Source organism: Lagopus leucura, unplaced genomic scaffold (genome assembly GCF_019238085.1).
Source record: "Lagopus leucura isolate 7727_CA_CO unplaced genomic scaffold, USGS_WTPT01 Super-Scaffold_100019, whole genome shotgun sequence".
Classification (NCBI taxonomy): domain Eukaryota; kingdom Metazoa; phylum Chordata; class Aves; order Galliformes; family Phasianidae; genus Lagopus; species Lagopus leucura.
The window spans coordinates 1,179,990-1,200,284 of NW_024962273.1; the positions used below are offsets into that span (position 1 = coordinate 1,179,990).

Genomic DNA, 20,295 nt, shown 5'->3' on the forward strand with positions numbered 1-20,295 from the left:
CCACCTCGGCACAAGCTGGTGCATGGCCACGCACAGCGTAGGGCTGCTTGAGCATGTGCAGCCCAAACCCAGCTGCTAACAGCAGCACAGCAAGCAGCACCATCCACATCAATGAAGGCATGGTGGCCTCAGCCCTTAGCAACAGCTAAAGCTGCCAACTGAGGACACACCTCCACCACTGAGGTGGAGGATGTGTCACTGGCAGTAGATGCATCACAAAATTCAACCCAGAACAGGTGACAAGAAGGAAAAAAGCTCCTTTCCCAAGGTTCCACTGCTGCAATGGGGCAGTGCTCTTTCAGAGGGGTCAGGGCTACCTTTTAAAGCCAAAACAGGGGGTTGCAGCACACATAAGCTTTCGCACACTTTAAGTAATGGCTTTCATCTTTTCAGGTCATGCAGAATTCGTGTCTCAGTAATCCACATAGAGAAGCTAAAGAAACTACTCTCATTCATCAGTGAAAGGAGTACAAAAAGTAACATAGGAGCAAGCAAAACAACTTCATTCCTATTCCTAACAGATCTGGAGGGCACATGAACATTTCTGTTAATTCAGTGCTCAGTTCTTTGTATGCTGATGAAAACACGTAGCTGCTAGTTGCTGCAAATTCAGGATCTTCATTGCAGTGATTGATGAACGTGGCACTCCAAAAGTTTTAGTAAAGAAACCATTTCTTCCCAAACTGCAAAGAAGAAACAGAAGCCCCTCATCTCCAGTGCTGGAGAAAAGAGCCCCTTTCCTGTGAGCAGAGCCAGGCAGGCTGAGCAGCATCATGCCCATGTCCCGACCCTCCCACCCAGCTCTGGGCTCCCTGCACCGCACAGCAGGTTCACATCTCCCCAAGGTGGGGACAATTTGTTTGACTCAGCTCAATTCAGCGCTTGCTCCGAGGAAATCCTGACTGCTGCCTACCCTGCATCCATAGCAGGGGCATCTATTCAATGCTACATAGAGATGCTGGATTATTTTCTCCTTGATCTCACAAGACACTTTCCCAGCTCGCAAAGCACTTGAGCAAATAACTATTTTACTTTCCCCTACTGATGCTGCACGTTTTTGCCATGACAGATCAGCAGTTTCAGGGCACAGCCTCTTGTGCACCAGAACCAGGTGAATGCTGAGAACACCACTCTTGCTTTGTCCCACCACTTCCAAAGCAACAGTCGAGTTGTGTGTCCGTGTACATTCCAAGTCATGTTCCTTTTTGCAAGGATGCTGCAAAGAATAAATTCCCAGCTAGAGAACTTGCTCAAAACAAATGTCTGTGAGTGACAAGGAACATACACAGTATTCAGCCTGAAAGTCTGAATACTCTGAGAAATATATTTGTCCAACTGGAAGACATGAACACCATCAACTTCTGCTCATCTAAACCAAATGGCTTTACACTGTGTACAATGAATGTGTTTAATCCTAAGTAATTCCCAAAATAAAAGACTTTTTTCCAAGCTACAACTCCCATGAAAAACACATCTTCATCTCATGCATACATTAGAATAGATTAGTAACTGCTCCCAGGTTATTTCAGGACAGCTCCCTCGCTCAGCTGAACAAAATGCCTTCGAAATCTCTTCCTTCAAAATCTCCACCCTTACCAAGACATGCTGTCAGCTGGCAAGGTGATGTCCTCAAGAATTGCACTGCTCAGGGCAGCGCAGCGGGGACATGGTTGTGGCTGGAGGGCAGCCCAAAAGAAGCCACATCTTAATTATGTGCTGAAGTGCTTTGCTGGATCAGGGCCTGGGAAGGCCAAATCCTGCTGGCTGGCAGCAAACCCAAAGCTAACGCGTGCCTTGCGTCCAGCAACCCCTCTGCACCCGCCTCAGCCCTCCCACCACCTCCTGGACACAAACACACAGTCACAGGCACACACAGGGCACAGCAAAGCAGGACAGAGGGAAAGGGAAAAGGTAGTTAAATACTTAGCAGAAAGCAACCTACAGAAGAGCTTGATCGGCCCGTCTTACCAGGAAGCAGAAAGAATGGAGAAAAATATGTTAGCAGTGGTCAGAACAGCAGGATTTATCGCTGCACCCACTTCCCCCCAGCCCAGAAGGGTCCTGCCCTGAGAAACATTACTTGCCATGTAACTGGTTTATCAAGAAAAGGCGCTTTCATTTTCCCTTTCAGTTCTAATCCACTACAAAATGCCCACCCTGCCTGCCTGTGGACGTGTCCCACCTGTACCACAGCCACATCAAACACCCCCTGCCATCAGCCTCTGCATACGTAACTGGGGAACCTCCTGGATACTCAGCTGGGTTTTAAACATTCTGCAATCTGACATACTGCCCCAGCATCTCAGTCCAAGTGCAAAGCTGGCAGCAGAAACCAGAGAGGCATTGTAAACTGCTCTGATGAATCCTCTCCCCATGGCACATGGTAAAGGACACAACAAAAATCAAGCCAGCAGCTTTGGAATGAAAAAGCAGCAAGGCAGAACAGCTCTGACCACAGATACATTGATGCCATCCCCTCCATGGATCCCTCTCAGCCCACCTGCCCTTCTGTTGCTGCCCCAGCCATGGTGCCAATGAGCTCTGCATGCTGCAGAACCACTGGGCTGCTCTGCAAAGCCCATTGGGGAGAGTAAAGGCTCCTAACTCTCTCTTTCTGAAATCATAATGTGCTTTTGAGATTTCCTGGAGGGGAAAGAGTGTGATACCAATTAACAGCCATTTGCTGCATGGGCTACTTGGCATAGGACAGAGTGTACATAAAAACATGATTAAAAACTCTCAGGAAATTTTCCTTCCTTCCAAAACATTACAAAAAGTTTGCTATTCTTCTGCACAGATTTTTCTTCATCGTGCACTGGGAAGAAATCAAAACCATGAAGTTCTGCACTTTTGCTCACTTAAAGCCAAAAATGATCACGTTAGAAAAATATTTCTGGCAGCAGCTTCAGTTTCACTGAAGAAGCTCTCTCCTACAGATCAAACCAAATCTGTTTAATTGATAAATCATCTTTCCTTTCGCAAACCTTTCTAAGTGTAACAGCAGATAGACATGACGAGTATTACCCAGGGGACTGAGAGAAAAGAAGTCCCACCTCTGCATCCTGCCCCACCAGCCAACACTCCACGTGCCTGGCAGACACACGGCTGCCTTACCTGCAAGGCCTGAGTTGAAAACCACGGTGGGAGAGGCGGTGCCAGGCAGGGGGGGTGCTGATGGTGGGAGTGGTGGGGGCAGAGGGGCGGCAGGAGTCGTGTCCAAGGCAGGACCCGGCAGCGGCGGTGCTGGGGGCGGCGGTGGAGGCGGCGGTGGAGGTGGCACTGGCACTGTCACGGGGCCATTTTGCACTGTGGAAAGGAGAGGACAAACTGAAGTGCACAGGAACCAACGTGGCACAAGCAGACGCAGAACAACTCCCAGCGGGGCCCACTACCTTCCCTGTCCTGACTGCATCTCTCTACCAGCCCAAGTATTTGTTGGACCCTTCACCGAATTATCTCAGCGTACAAACACGGGAGGAAACCACCCTCACAAGGGGAGTTAGTATTTTCCAATGCCTAATTAAGAGCTCAGAAATGGATCAGACAAACACGGTCTGCAACCTCGTAACAACAACTGATGGTGTTTTTTCAGCGCAAGGCTACTGTGACTGACCCCAGAATAACAAACCACTTCCAGATCACAGCCAACTTGTGGCTGGGGGACACGACGCTCCTTACCTGCCTCAGATGCTGCTGCTAAGGCTGGCAATGGTGGTGGAGGTGGTGGCAGTGGTACAGAAGTTGTGGCTCCAGCAGTGGATGTGACACACGTGCCAGCTGCAGCCTCTGCCCCCGCCGGCACCATCCCAGAGGCCAGAGCAACAGGAAGGATAGAGATGTCACCATCGCCTTTCTTTTGGATCTTAATGGTTCCCTGCTTCTCCAGTTCATGAATCTTTTTCTCCAGTGTTGACTGTCGCTGGATGGCTTCCTCTTTTTCCTTCACCATTTTCCTCAAGGTGTGAACCTGGCTATTTGCATCCTTGTAGATTTCCTGCAAATGCCACAGAAACGAGCGATTTGCATTTGTATTCACAAAACAGAATACCAGCACCAGAAACAGAAGGCAGCCTGACACCAGACCGTGCACTGTGCCAGGCATTATCTAACAAGGCATTTTCATGCAAACCATACATCTTCAAGGGTAAGGAAGAACTTGTTTTATGTTTTTCCCACGCCAGCATTAAGGCTGTGTGCAGCACTGAGCCCTGTGAGAAAACTCACCAGATACCAACACCTGGGGACACAGAAATTCTGATTGCTATTTGTTTTATTTTTATAATGCCTCCATTTCTTATGTTAATCTTAAATACATAGAATTAGTATGCTACCTCGATTTTTCCTCTAACACAGAGTATCAAGCCTTGCTGGTTGCTCTGCCTATGAGCAGATGTTGACCCATAAAGGGAAGTAGGAACAGAGCTCCTGATCTGAAGCAGAGACTGAATCTGCAAGTAGCCAAGGCAGACATTCAGAAGAAAGCCTAGATACCAGTCATGCTGTGGGTCAACATTTAGACTGAGGTTAGTTAATATTATGTTATTAAAATAGCATGCTAAGAAATAATGTCTGGATTGTACACCAAAAGCAGGTTGTGCTAGATACTTTGCAAACTAAGTCTGGAAGATTCCAGTTCCACCCTGAACTCCTCTCCAAAGCCAACCACATGTGCAAAACTCAACCAGGAACACTACAGACCTGAGCAGTACGATGTACTCGTCTGGATCGCTGATTTGCTGGCATACTGAGCGAGTTAAATGCCCATCTTTGAGAGTACAGACAAGACGTTCTACTTGGAATCTGTGCTATGCTCAAAATTAGAAAGCTAGCAGAAATTGCTCAGCCCATTGAAACAGCCATTGCCTCCCAGACACAAAATGCACACCAGATCCCTCCCCTGAAACGTGGCATCCAGCCAGAGATTTCCCATCACGCTTACCCGAATCACATCCAGTTCTTTGTTTCTCTGCATAAGCTGTTTTTCCAGTTCCACAATCTTTGCCATGGCTTCATTTTCCGTATCTTGGAGTTTTTCAGATAGCTATCATAGAATAGAGAAACAGATTATGTAAGTAACGACATCTTTCTCAAACAAAATGTCATCAACGCTTGTTGGAGCAGTGGTACGTGGTAAACTATTGATGTCCACCAAATCCTGAAGTTTTTCTTGTGAAAGAGAAAGGGCTCCTGTGTGTGTGGAGGAAGGTGGCACTAAGTGCCCAGCTGCAGGCTCCTGTAATGATGAGCATTACCCTTCAGCTATGACTAGCAGGCAATCTGGCTGGACTGCACTCGTGACCCTGTCCAGCTAAGAGAGTCTACCCTATAATAAAGAACTTAAAATGCAATTATTTGGAAAAAACACTGAAGTTTGATCCAAAACACACAATATTACAATGGCACTGTTGCAAAGTCAATAGGTGCTGAAGTGGTAACACCTATAATGACTTCTATATACGACTACCTATATAGGACTTCTCGCAACAGAGCTAATTTAATAAGTAATGAATGAAAGAGAATTTGCATGTTGCTATTTTTTTCCCTGTGGTCTTTTAATTTATTAGTATCTTTTGCAGGCCCCAGAAATCCCTGGGGTTTGAAAGCCACGATGCTCCTGTGCTGCACAGCCCAGACCAAACTGTCCCTTGATATACAAACTGTATGGTGAGCCCCACATTAGTAAGGCCATTCCAGTACTTTACAGCAACCTGGGGACTGAGCGAAATAGGAAAGTAATTAAAAGGCAAAAAAAAAGACATTTTCTCATCAGGTCAATAAATACCTTACGAACAAATCTTTGAAGCAAGTGATGCACCCATTAACACAAATATGCCCCACATGAGGTTCAAAATACAGCAGGGAAACACCCAGGAAGTTTACCTGCACGAGACTTCCTTCATTTGCCAAATATCTGAACATCACCCATAAAGAAAGCACAGTAGTCCACAAGCTTTCCTGAACACCCCAGAGATTCTATCTAGCTACACCTGCACGTCCACCTCCCAAAAGACAAGGGCGATACTGCAGCACACAGGAAGAGCAGGCTGTGCATCACTCCACAGGAAAAGGTGACTTCAGTTTTGTACTAACGTGGGAAATGTTTTCTTCCAGTTCTTCAACTCTTTCCAAGGCTGCATTCTTGGTTTCAGCATCCTCCAGTAATGCTCCCACGTCAAAAACGTTATCCAGATACGCTTGAATTTGCACCTGCAGTTTGTCACTCTCTGTGTGTTTCAGTTTCTGTATAGCCAAAAACAAAAAGGTGTCACTCAGCACCAGCAGCAGCCTGAAGCACCAGAACTGCCCACAGTGCAAAGGGGAGGGAGAGCAGTGGGAGTTTGGCCACCTCCATCATTCAGGAACACACTCTGCATTTCAGCATTAGCTGAGATCATACATGAAAAGCAGTCATTTCCAAAGACCACACGCAGGAACCTGCTCATACTCACGTCCAAATACTCATCCAGGCCCAGCTTTGTAAATTCGTACTGCAGGTGGACCCGGAAGTTCATGTCCTCCACTGAGTGCACAACGATGTTGATGAACTGCATGCAAGCCACCTGCAAGAGGAGCCACCACACATCAGCATGTCACGGCCCTGAGTCATAGAATCATAGGATGGCTTGGGCTGGAAGGGACCTCAAGGACCATCAAGATCCAACCCCCTGCCCAAGCACTAGGGCCCTGCCCAGGGCCCCATCCAACCTGGCCTTAAACACCACCAGGGACGGAGCACCCAGCACCTCTCTGGGCAGCTGTTCCAGCACCTCATCACTCCCTCAGTAAAGAACATCTCCCTGATATCCAACCTAGATCTTCCTTTTTTAGCTTAAAACCATTCCCCCTTGTCCTATCGCTATCTACCTGTTGATAACTCTCATGTTTATAAACTCCCTTTAAATACTGAAAGGCTGCAATGAAGTCTCCCCACAGCCTTCTCTTTTCCAGGCCAAGTAAGTCCAGCTCCTTCAGTCTGTCTTCATAGGAAAGGAGCTCCAGCCATTTGATCATCTTCATGGCTTCCTCTGGACCTCTCCAAAAGGTCCCAGTCCCACACACTGGAGCCCAAAGGGATGCCAGGTCCCCTGGGCCAACCAGCACTGCCAGGGACTGCATTTTGCAATGGCTACTGCCAAGGAAAACTGCCATTTGCTATTCTGCAGCCTTCTATCCCACCAGTGTTGGATTCAGGCTTGCAAAGACTTCATAAAAGGTGCATTGTTATTTGTAGGAAACATACTTTTAAAACTGTGGTTTGCATCCCAGCACAGTGCAGGCAAGTCAAGGCCCTCAAGTAAAGGGAGCCAGAGCCCCTTGGACAGCAGGGTGAGGTACCTGCAGAAGGGCAGGAATCATGCCTGAAGCCCCACACAGGTTTGCCCCACTGAGAAATGTGAGGCACAGCCAAATCCCTCTCTGCACATGCCCAGCACTCCTTCACCTCTCCAGTGACCACCTCCAATCTGCAAGAAGAAGTCGTCTACCTCATCCTCGGTGGGTCTGAGCAGGGCAGAACCCAACCACTGTAGATGCAGAGACAGAAGTAACGCCAACTTCTCAACAGTTATTGAGATGATTCTTCCCAGAGAATAAACTCATGGGGAGGTGTTTGCTGCCCAGCAGCCTCTGACGGCAGGTTTGGCTGGGATGCCCACAGTGCTTGGGTTCATCAGGGACCACATGGACATAAACTGTGCTACTCATGCCATTAACTTCTGAGATCGTGCACAGCAGAAGACTCTTTCTAGCTCCCCTGGGGAGCTCTGGTTCCTCCTGGTGCTGGAGCTGGCCTTGGCCAGCTGAACGCTGCTGTCCTGTCCAATCACCCATTGCCAAGTTCCTGTATTTCAAAAGTGCTCTTGTTATACTTGCTTTGGCTCTTGCAGCACTGGGGCCAAAGTCTCATTTCCTTTCTCAGATCCTTACATATACAACTAAGGAATTTATCAAGTCAAAAAAAAATTAATCTAAGAAAGTTGCTTTTAAAATGAAGTATGTCAATGTCAACAACAGGAACCTTCCCCAAAATACTTCTGCCTTTTTATTTCTCTTTCCTCCCATCAGATCAGTGCAATTAACTGCAACCCCTTTTAGCTCCAACTTCACAGACAGCTTTCGTCTTCTCCATCTAGGGCAGCCTGAAAGCCAGCTCCTGCAGGAATAGCTCTGTTTGTGTTCAGCCCTTGCAACTACTTGAATTACTCGAGCTTTCACATTACATCCTGGAGATTTGGCTCCAGGACCTGTTTGATTCCATCCTGCAGAAAGGAAGGATTGCTGCTTTAGTACACCCTTGGCAAGCGGCGCAGCCCTGCGGTGCAGCAAGGCAGAGGGGCGGATAGGAGTCCCAGCATGGCTCCTCACAGCCCCACAGCCCTGCTCACCCCCCAGGAGCACTCCTCGGGTGCTGCCCACAGCAGCATGTGGAGTGCATCAGGGCCAGATGGTGACAGGAACGAGCAGCCCTGCCAAATCATTTGTCATGAGCTCCCTCTTCGAGCTTTAGCCTTGCCAGACATCCAAGCCCTCGGCTGGTATAAGCGACACAAAGATGCAGGCTTCATAAATATGTGGGCAAGTTTCAAAAAAAAAAAAAAGAAGTATTTATCCTTTTTCAAACAATTCACCACTACCTTCAGCCTGAGAGGACCAGGGAGTTTTCCTGAAGGTGAAACAGAACGCCCAGATGGATGCTGGATATTCACAGCTCACTGGGCTCATGCTCACACTCCCTACTCCATCATTATCACCACACCACTTCTCATCTTAACTAAAGGTGAGGAATATTCTTAATAACAGTGGCCAAGGTAGCAAGCTGCAGGCTGCTGCCACTGTCTTGCTTCTGGCCTGCACTAAGCTGCACTGCTCTCCTGCTCCCAAATACCTATCCTGTCAGCACGGGAGAAACAACTGAGTCGGGCACTGGGGACAGACAAATCCTTCTGCTAAACTGCAGGCTAACTAAAAGTACATCTGAGAATACTTAACAACACTGTGACTAGCAACATATCCTTACTGGGACTGCAATAATAAGGAACAAAACCAATGTGATCTATCACAGAGTTACTGAGAGCGGCTTGCTAACTTTAGTACAATTGCAGAGACCTCTGTAACACAGCTTTTTTTTGGACTGTGAGTAAAAAAGGTCATCCTATCTCGCTCTTTTTATTTTGCCATACTCCCACGGTGCAAGCCTGGCCTTGCCCACTGGGGCTGCAAGTCACTGGCACCCACATTTTCATGACCCATAGGAGGCACCAGAGCAGATGATTCTACACCTAATTGCTGGCAGAAAGATGTCTGTAACAAAAAGCCTGCACCTGAACAGTATGAAGTGTCATGCATGCTTAATAGAGACAACAGAACAGTCAGCATCACCAGGTGGGAAACCCTTCTGCTCTTCCCTCACTTCCAGATGGGATCATGTCATAATAATGAGCAGTGCATTACCGTACCTGAGCTGCATCTGTTCTGTAATTAAAAATGGAAGTTCTAATCAGCATGACCACTCACTTGCCACAGACTTAAAAGAAACGAACACAAAAGTATTTCTGATATCAAATTTGTAACCAGCTAGCTTATCCTCACTGTCCCAACCCTCTGCCTTTCACATGTTTGCAATGTGCAAGTTGGCACTGTCATCTGTGGGTGCCAGTAAGGCCTTCCTCTCTTGCTGTTTTCTGCTGTGCTCCAGGGAAGTGGATTTGGTGAATAATCATGCACATGCACAATGAGGAAGCAAAGTGGTGAAAACTACTGCTATATTTACCCCCAGATAAGGACAGACAGCTGCAATGAGTCTCTCCCACACTTCCCTGTCTGTGATTTTGAGGATGTTGGCACACGTACAGAATATGCTTCTTGATACTGCAGATGCTGCTATTCTGCCACATAGAAACAGTACAGGCAGCCAAAAGCTTCTTTCCCGTTAACCTCTCTATGGCATTCGACATTTCTTGGAGGTAATTAAACTGAACCTAGGCATGAGAGTTACACTATGCAGTTTGGCATGTGAAAAAATGGTACTGCAATAATTTCAGGCCAAGGGTCAGAACCACGTACATCTGAACGCTGCACGTGACAGCAGGAGCACACAGAGCCAGCACCAAAGCCAAAGTCCACAGATAAGGAGTGCTCACCATGAAGTCTATGTTGTTGTCCTCGTTTCGGAAGTGCTCCATCAGCTTCTCAAAGCGCTGTTTCTCTCCACACACCTACAAAAGAATCCCCATCTGTTTGTTAAACTGAGCTTGCAAGAGAGAACATCAAAAACATTTAAGAGCAGCCCCTGTGCTTGCTCAGTACCTCTCTGGGCAGGTTTTCTGTGTTAAAAATATTCTTTGTGACGAATCCAGCTGAGGTATCACAGGACAACACCTGTGCTGCAATTACATATAAAGGTCTCTGCCTGCCTTTCCCCTAAAAATGTAATGACACCACTGCTGGCACAAACGTACACAGCAGCTCCAGCAGGCTATGCCACAGGAAGCCTCAGCCTCCTTATGGCTCAGAACTGGTTCTCCATTGTAATGTAATGTAATTAGGAAGAAGACCAGATTACAGAGAGGAAAAAAGGAAAGTTATCACAGGCTAAATGAGGAGCAAAGTACATCAGTGTAATGATCAGCTGGTCAGAATTACAGAGCCGTAACACAGGCCTGGTGGTAGGAAACACGTCCAACTTGAGGGAGAAATCAGATCTAAGATAAAGCAGGTCTCTGAATATTGCTTAAATCTTATTACTTCCCCTCTCTGGTTTGGCCCTAGTTTTCTCAGCAGATGAATGACTTGCAGTCATTCACAACAACATCCCAAAGCACCAAATAAGCTGAAAAGCCAAAGGGAGGGTGAGAGGGCACTGCTGCCCTCCTTTTGTGTGAAGAGCAAACTCCTGGGAACTTCCTTTCCTACCCAGATATCAGCCAAACATCTGGGGAGTGCTGGGTGTTCCCACCAGGCAAACACAAACCCCATCACCGTGATTATGGCACGAGGAAGCCGGCCACTTCCAACAGTGGTAGTAGCTCCAGCCAGCTATTGCTACAGCTCCTCACTTCCCAGCTGAGAACACCAGCTGCTGCTTCCCTTGGGAGCAGCTCATCGTGCAGTATTCCTGTGAAATGACCCAGTGAAAGGTGAGGAAGGACTGGTGGCAGCCATAGGTACTTCTTTAGAAGCTGAACTCTCTGGAGCAAGGATTTCCACAGCACCTCCTACAGTGCAACCAAATCCCCAGTGCAATGTTTCTATTCCCTCCCCAAAAGCAAACTCTACAAAATATGCATTATTATTACCATCTCCCCATTAGATCTCTCTTTTCAACTCCATCTGCCTTGCAGTGTGCATCTCCACAGAGACAAAGCCCTGAGCTCAGGGGGAGTTCATGCACAGACTTCATGGGAAGCTGAACGGAGCTGATTATTACATCGCAAAGCACCTCATGCAGTGGGCTGCTGGGTGATCTCCCTCTACGTGTTCTGCTGTCTGCTATGGCTGAATAAAATATATTTCCAGTGTAAATCACACATTTCCTATCATTCCTACGCAAAATCTTCCTAACTGGGTTATGATTCAGCTATATGCAGTCAATACCTGACATCAGTGGGAATTCTGCCAGGGGATCTCCGTCAGAGGTTGGTGACAGCAGTTCCAATGAACCTTCATGAACCTGCACTTCAGTCCAATGAACTCAATAACGTGCCATCAACATTCATGGCCTCATCCCACAGCCTGCACCCATGGGCAGGCCCAGCAATCCACAGGCACCTGTGTGCAGGGTGCTCAGGGAGCACTCACTCACAAACATGGTATTTACAAGTGCAGCGTGCTTCCAGCTAAACCCCAAAAACTCAGGAGACAGAATAAGCACACTTTACAAAGCGTGCACCTTGTGAAAAAAATGCCTTTGTTGGCCAAGTGCTGGGCTCAGGGCTGCTAGGAGGCTTCCACTAGGAAAAGCTGAAGAGAAAACCAGGAGCTGGCAGAGCCTGGGGAGCCCAGACGCTCTGCAAGCATCAAAGGCAGCAGCTCCCAAAGCGTAGTTCGACTTTGGAGATGTATTCTGGGCCTGATCCAGCCCCTGCTCCAACTGAACCCAGAGAACCTTCTTCCTCAGTTCCCCCATAGGCTGCTCAGCTGCACTCACCCCTGCGTTAGTGCCCAAGCCATTTATTTCCTGATACAGCACAGCTGAATGCTGCACTTCAATCCAACCAACTGCAAGGCCTTCCTATGCTCCCTGTGCCCTCCCATCCCCACAAAGCAATCAGAGCTGATACAAGAGCAGAACAAAAAGGTTCATCTCAAGCTTGAGCTCAAAACAACCGTCTCTCTCTTGCACCCAACTCAGAAAAACTGGAACTGACATAAAAAAGGTCCCTTCTGTACAATGGAAAGAACCTAACAACGGCACACATGATCACTCAACAGTAAAAGCCAGAAGGGCTGATTTCTGGGAACTCTGTGAACAGTTTCACGTGGGTGAGAAGAGCTGACACAAACAAGTCTGAGCCATTCAGGGCTGAGGAATTCAATGCTGGAGCAAGCAGCAGCCCCGAGCCCAGCAGCCCGCTGCCACCCTGGGCTCCAGCAGCCCTGCCTGGGGGCAGCTGACAGCAACAGGAGGAGCAGCAGCAACCTGCAGCTTTGGGAGGCTGCTGGCAGCTATCTCACACCATCATCAGATGAGTCAGAGCTGGGAACATGTGCGCTTCAGGAGACAGCGAGCTGACTTTCATGAAATGATATAATTTATCCTGGAAGATTAAAGGGAGTGAAACTGTAGATGAAGCCTCCAGCCTGAAGATTGGCCCAAATCCAAGATGAATGCTGAAATCAAATCCCACCGCATGAAACCATATGTTGCCATTTCTATTTGAATACATTTCCAAGGTCTGTCATTTGCACTGAAAGTATGGCTGGGACTAAGAAAGGCTGATCTTTCTTTTATTAGCATTATTCTGTGTAAGAAGAAAGATTAAACAGGCTACCACAGCTATAAAAAACCTCTGTCTCCACTTAGGTTGCAAAAAAATCCTTTTAGGTTGCATCAAGCCCACGTCATGCTGGAAGAACAATGTGGCTTTATGGGAAACCACCCACGAAGGGTCCTGTCCTGGGAAGGGCTCTGAGCACTAACGAGGTACACCCCACTCAGATCCATTACAGAGGTACAATGCGATCCTATGAGGAAGCAAATAGGATCAGTTATGAAAAATGCAGTGGCAATTATACCTACACCACCAGGCAATGCTTTCAGGTCGCACTGTTCACCCCAAGACCACCCAAGAGCAAAGTTCAACCCACCAGCCCTCGCAGTGCTCCCACTCACGTGGCCCCACTGCTAAAAAGCTCCAGAAAGGCAGCCGGGCTATTCTGAAAACAGCACTGCTTTCTGTGTGGAGTCAGAAAGTGAAAGCCCAGGCTGATAGGAGCACCTCATCCTCCTGTCCTGACTGCTACCTCACGGCACAAAGCACCACTGCTCTGCTGGAAAGCACAGCAGAGAATCTCAGAGCTGTGGGGGCTGGAAGGGACCTCTGGAGCTCCCCGAGCCCAAGCCCACAGCAGTTCCCTACAGCAGCTGCATACGCTGTCCAGGTGGGTACAAATATCTCCAGAGAAGGAGAATCCTCATGTCTCTGGGAAGCTGCGCCACCATAAGGTGAAGAAGTTTATCCTCATGTTTGTATGGAACTTTTCCTGTTGTAGTTAGCACACTGCTGGCTCACAGTCAGCCTGCTGGCCACCAGGACATCCAGGTCCTTCTCTGCAGAGCTCCGTTCCAGCAGCTCAGCCTGGTACCCATACTGATGTGTGTGGCTGTTCCTCCTCAGATGCACAACCCACGCTGGCTCTTGCTGAACCTCATCAGGCTCCTCTCTACTAGTCCAGGTCTCGCTGAATGGCAGCACGGCCCTCTGGTGCATCAGCCACTCCTCCCAGTACCATGCCATCACCAAGTCTGCTAAGGAAGGACTCTACCCCTTCACCCAGCTGACAGCCTCAAGTCCATACAGAAAATGAAATCATTCTGTCTGCATTTACAACTGAGGTGAGTATGGTGTGACACAGCAAAAGACCTCGAGCCAGAGAGGAACAATCCTCTGAGGGATTTAAAGCACGTAACCTTTAGCAGGGGCTTAGGTACAAGACATTTTATGACACAGAACAGCCATCTACCCACGTGCTGCCCAGGGTCACTTCAAGCTGCTCCCTCCTCCTTCCCCAGCTTCTGAGAGCAGCCCCATCCCACTGCAGACACACACAGCGCAGCACACAGCCCATGCTGGACACGGTGTTATGAACAGCCTGATGGATATGCAGCTCCAAAATTCCCAGAGCCTTTGTAAACCTTTCCTCCTGCCTGCACTGCTTTGTCCCAGCAGCACAATGCCTGCTTTCTCTGCCCCACAACAGCCCTCTGTGGGCAGCAGCCCCTCCGCAGGCAGGCAGTGCTCACAGGGCACTTTGTTTTGACTGATGCTGCTGATATTTCTGCAGCGCGCTGAAGAACAACAAAGCAATTTTCTCTTAAGTTACTGGTTAAGTAAACAGTTGTTCATGCTTACTAGGTTAAAATACCTTGTACTCCTCTACCAGCAGGGTTAAGGCTCTCAAAATACTGCTGGGGGGGAAAAGACAACAAACGTGTTTACATTTTCCAGCGCTTGCAAACTGTTTCTTCTCACGCTGGGCTATTACAATGGTCAGGAAGAATAATTCAGAACTGCTGCTTTCACTGCTGTCAGTCATTATTCTAACAGAGAAATGTGACTGAATTAGGTATTGTGAAAAGTTAGGGCTGAACAACATGGTCTCACTTGGCCGGAGTGACTGCAGGGAGGCAAACAATGCTCCTGGGCCATGCCTCAGCTCACTGCACAGCCACTCACACCCACCTGCCACGGCGTGCACACAGAGCCATAAGCAGACAGTGTGAGTTCTTCTCACCTGTCAGGTAGTGCACAAGTCAATCAAAGTGATGTTAAACGAGAGGGCATCCCAGGCCTGCTCCTCTCTGATCCCAAGCTCCCCAAGGAACGACGCCGACTCTTCTCTGCAGAGCACAGATGTTGGACAGCCACCAAAGGATGAGCTGCCCTAAAGCTTACTGGATTATCTGAATTCCAAGTGCCTTTTTGGCATTTTCTCTTGTCTTGCAGCAAAATGAGGGGTCTCGTGAGAAATACAATCCATCTTAGGAAAAGCACCTGTGTTCTATTTTGATGTACTAAAATTACTTCCCATAAGGAGAAGCACACAAGCATACCCTCACCTTTCCAAATGCGATTATTTTGGTAAATGCTTACATAATAATCAATTTAGCTGCTTTGCTGGATTGAAGCCAAAGCAGGCAGTGCTTCCTGCAGGGAGCCAGGACTGCTCACAGCCCTTCTGTCTCACAGCACATCGCAGACAACTCTTCTTCCTCCTGGATCTGTTCTAAAACTACCATTATGCCTACTGCAAAGGGAGAAACAGAAGAGTGGTAGAGACCTCTGGTCGTCCCTCAGAAAAGCTTACTTGTTATTAAAGTACATTCTGTATTTCAAATGGAGATTAATGAAAAGCTGAGTAAGGACGGAAGATTCTGCTTCACAAAATGCAATTCAGAGTGCTGTGCAAAAAATGTCACTTTCAGATCTTCACAAAAATGGAATTTATATTTGCAAACAAAAAAAAAAACAAAACACCCACAATTTCTTTGTAACCCTTTCCATTATGCAATCTCATTAGAGCTGTTGGATTGGGATTTTTCTCATCATATCTGTAAATGTATTCAAGTCATTCATCTATTGGGTATTGCACCTTTAGTAGAAGAGTTATAAAGCATACAAATAAGACAGCAATTAGAAATGCTGAAAAAAGATATGGAAGAAGAGCCACAATAACAGGAAAACAGCTTTTAAGGGTCGTTGAGCCTGCGAATGTAAGTTTCATTTAATGAGAATTTTTTGTTAGCTCTATTTCTGGATGCTCTTAGCAGTTCTCATGCCCAGACTCCTCTGTAAGCACAAGGTCCTCAAAGCTAACCCAATAGTCAGAGGTGCATATATATCCACTGACACATACACAGATATATGTTGATCACAGCATCACAGAAACAGAAAGGCTGGAGAAGCCCTCTCGGATCCCTGCATGAAGGGCAACACGTTCCCACACCCACTTCACACTCCCTGGATGGAGGCCTGGCAGGATGCAGGCTGCCCCAGCCACAGCCCCTGGGGGTGGAACTGCTGTCTGAATGGGAGATGGGCACCTGCACCTCACTGCAGAACATGGCAACTGCAGGTTGGATACTCTCCTGTTCTTAGGGACATGGCTTAGTGGGCACAGTGGTGATGGAGTGACCTGGGCTCGGAGATTTTAGCGTCTTTTCCAGCCTTAATTACTCGATGGTACTGCGATTCCCAGCTCAGTGTAACCTTCACCTTCCAGCAAGCACCAACTGCGGCCAGATGTTTCCTGTGCAATCTATTCTCTGCACAGAGGTGCTTCAGCAGAATCTGCTCCACGGCACCGAAGATTAAATGACAGTCTCAAGTTGTACAATCTCATCAACAAGACAGCACCCTTCCTCAAGAAGGCAACAGTGGAAAGAAAGGCATTTTGATGATGGCAAAACTGGACAGCTTCAGGATGCTGCCTTCTCTGCACCCCAGATCAGACATGTGGTGCATGAAGCAGTGCCTGTGTGCAGCAAGCAGAGGTGATGAGGGGCTGCATATGAGCACCACGAGGCTCCCACAGCTCCTGATGGCCACTGCAGGCTCGTCAGCACAATGAAGCACTCAATGCCCACAGCCATACGGCCCCACACCACCCTGGCACGGCAGGAAGTAATGATATAACAGCAAAGCAAAGCCAGTAGTAAGAAACAGCAGCTGTGTTCTCTGTATGACCACATGTACACTCACACTATTAAAATGAGTTTACTCCTCTGAATAAGCACTAGGAAAATATATCTTGTTTTCCAACAGTGCACTCAGCCCACTTCAATTTAAATGGGGCTCAGGCTCTCGGCATCTCCTCTGTGACCCACAGCTCCTGCAAAGCCATCCTGAGGCTAACTCTCCTCATTTTCCCCCAGGCATTCTGCTGAAGTGCATTTGCTCATCCCCTGACACAAATCCCAGGCAACTCGGATAAAACGGTGTAGCCAGTTCTCACAGATCCATGGAAACAAGCACAAAGGACCCAGGAATATTGCTAAGGAAGCCCAGTTGCAAGTGGGTAAATGCAGGGGTGGTGGCAGGGCTGAATAGCTTGGGCAGCCCAAGCTGCCACAGCCACGCACACAGTTATGCTTCAGTGCCGGGAGGAGGGGCTGCAGGGAGCACCAGCACGGGGCCAGCAGCTCACAGACACAGCAGGGCACAGGACTGGCCTTGGCCCTCACCATGGGTTATGTGCGACACAGACCTCCTCACTATTCCCAAAAAGGCAGCAGCATTCAGCCAAGCATCACCCAGCTCCCACCTCTTCTGCCCTAAACTGTTCTTTTCCACCCGGATCCCATTTCCCGTTACTTACATCCGTTCAGCATTTTTCCCCATTGGGATCTTCTGTACCAAATACCCCCTCGAGCTCCCAGGCTGTCACACACTCCTGGCGGCTCCAAGATATCCAGGTGCTTCCATTTCCAAAAAGGACCCTTCCAACATCATCCCAGTTATTTACTGGAAAGAGAGCGCAGGGCAGCGCAGAGCTGGGTCCCTGCACTCCAGAACTGAGGGTTTCAGTTCAAGTAAGTGAATCCCTTTCAAGAGACACCTGAAGTAAAACCACCCATGTGAACATCCTGACCCCAGACAGAAAAAACCTGGCCCATCAAATCATTTTCAAAGGAAAAGCCATTTTCAAAACGAGTCCTCAACAAGACTCAGATCAGCTGTGGTTTCCCAGCTCAGTCAAACCCTGAGAACCAAATTCTGTTCTCATTTACATCACTGCAAAGCTCAAAGCCTAATGAAATATTTGATGTTCACCCTGATGCAAATGAGAGCTGAATTTGGTCTGAAGTATCCTGTTTTCCTCTTGACTTTATTGCAGGGTGAGCATGAGACAGGAGTTTGGCTTCCTTTGAAGTTATTTCATGGCATGGAGATAGGGTGGCAGAGATCCTGTCTGACCATCCCAGTGGCTGGGATGAAGGAAGAAGGCACACTGCAACACAGGCTCATGGAAACCTGCAAACACAACCTTCAGCCTAGGCTGCTTGGAGGTCCTTAGTATTCCAGCTACAGAAGCATGAAGGCTGGAAAAGACATGTAGGATCACCAAGTCCAACTGCCATCCCACCCCATTGTGCACACTGACCACATCCCAGTGCCACGGGAATGAATTTAAAACATGCTTGAAACTAACACTGAAGGTTGCCCAGGAGGAAATTGGAAAACAACAGTACTCAGTGAGAATAAGCAGAACAATTGGGTAAACATCAGAAGAGCTGAAGGAGGAAACTGGAAAGGTGGAATTCCCCTCCTTGCACAGCTGCTTCTCCTGCTCCATCCAGCAGTTCCACAACCAACAGCCCAACCAGGCACCAGCAGCAACAGAACAGAGCAATACTGCAAGACAAGCTGATGGGGCTACGTAAGAATTTCTGCCCAAGACTGCCACTGGATAAACCAAAGGAGGAACAAACTGTAACTCCAAGCTCCAGCCCTGCAGACCTTATCCCATTGCAAACTGACCGCCTTATTTTCACCCTCCCTGCTGGGCAGGTCCCACCAAGCTGAGGCTGCAGCCCAGCACACCCTGGTGACGATGCTCTGCTCCATCTCCATGTGCTGCCAATCCTCCCTGCACCACAGCTACAGCAGGGACGTGTGCTGGGCAAACACAGCAGATGTAAAACAGAGATTGGTATCTCTTCACCAGAAGCAACTCCCAAAACATAAAAAGAAGGGGAAAAAAAGAAACAACTTGGCTTGTTGATCATCTGCACCAACCACCTATGGCAGCAACGGCAATAAGGAAATAGCTGCTGCATGTTCATACACAGTCCAGCCTGGACTCATCAAGTTTAACCATTTTGGAGCTGGTACGACTAGATTCATTTTCCCTTTGATAATAAATCCACACCTATACCCAATATTCACAACAACTGGAACCACAGCTTGCTTGGGCTGCATTCCCACACCAGTAATTCTGAATACAACCTTCTCAAGTCCCATTAACCACTGTATGCAAACGTGATACACTTGGATGTATGCAGACACAAAGGACAGCTTTGCACCAGCTGAACAAACCAGAATGCTTGTGTTAACTTCAGCAGACAGGGATACAGAAACTTGATTTTTGAATTTCCTTATAAATAAAAATTTTACTGATTAAAAAAAAAAACAGGAATTTTGCATCTCAAAGGCTTATGTAGACGGCCCTGAAAATGGAGGATCTACACAGCAATTCCAGTTATTTCACCTAAAAACACACAAACACATTCAGTTAGATCTGCAGTAAAGCTCTCCAAATCTCCATTCCTTTTCCCATTCAGGGACACAGCTCAACTGGCCAAAGGGAGAAGGAGCAATTCACAGACAGGATTCACCCTGCTGGGATTACAGCTCTAGAACACAACAGCACAGAAAACGATGGCACAGACACTGCTGCTGTCTATGCATGGAAAATCTGCAGCTTATGGAAAACCCTTAGTCTAAGAAATGGAGCTGAACACGAAAGCTCTAGCCGAGAGCTAGGAGAACTAGAGACACACACATGAAATTCTGACAAAGCAGAACATGTACCTCCTTGAAGTTATCAAACGCAGACAAAATGATCTCATGACCTCCTCTGACGAGACAAACAGCAGCCAGGAGCTCAAGGACAAGGGCCTTTGTCCTGCAAAGAAAGCAAGCCAAAGCAGTCAGTGACGAGCTGGTGAGGAATACCTTCTACCTTTTGCAAAGTGCTGTGCAGGCACCGGGAGAAGTACTTTGCATCCAGTGGTTCAGCCTCTTGAGACAAGCAAACCTGCAGGACACAGAATGCAGAGCAGTGTCTGATCCAGGGTAGTTTGAGCCTCCCGGGATCGTGCAACTCTCCCCCGTTTTAATACTTCCCAAAAGATGCACAGATTTACATTACAAATTGTACTTGAGGAAATCCAAGCAAACCAATGGTGTCTGCATCAGCCTGGCAGCTGGCACTGTGGGAGCTCTCCTGCACAAACCCACAGGGGGAGGCACAGGGGGCCCCATGTGGTCCATGCATCGCTGCTAGGAGCAGCCCATGCCTCAGCCCCTCTGTGGCCAGGGCTTTTAGGTCTCTGTGGCCAGGGCTTTTAGGTCT

The 20,295-nt window shown here is 47.9% G+C and overlaps 1 protein-coding gene across 5 annotated transcripts in view; it reads right to left on the bottom strand.

Moving 5' to 3' along the window:
* The window catches only part of FMNL2 (formin like 2), a 108,636-nt gene that overhangs the window by 13,870 nt on the left and 74,471 nt on the right, over positions 1-20,295 (bottom strand). For all 5 annotated transcript variants that reach the window (XM_042877924.1, XM_042877927.1, XM_042877925.1 and 2 more), the window contains exons 9-15: positions 19,752-19,845; positions 10,140-10,214; positions 6,450-6,560; positions 6,091-6,240; positions 4,940-5,041; positions 3,679-3,994; positions 3,115-3,306 (exon numbers count right to left, since the gene is read on the bottom strand). In XM_042877924.1, the coding sequence (XP_042733858.1) occupies positions 3,115-3,306; positions 3,679-3,994; positions 4,940-5,041; positions 6,091-6,240; positions 6,450-6,560; positions 10,140-10,214; positions 19,752-19,845 (1,040 nt within the window). The remainder of the gene's footprint in view (positions 1-3,114; positions 3,307-3,678; positions 3,995-4,939; positions 5,042-6,090; positions 6,241-6,449; positions 6,561-10,139; positions 10,215-19,751; positions 19,846-20,295) is intronic.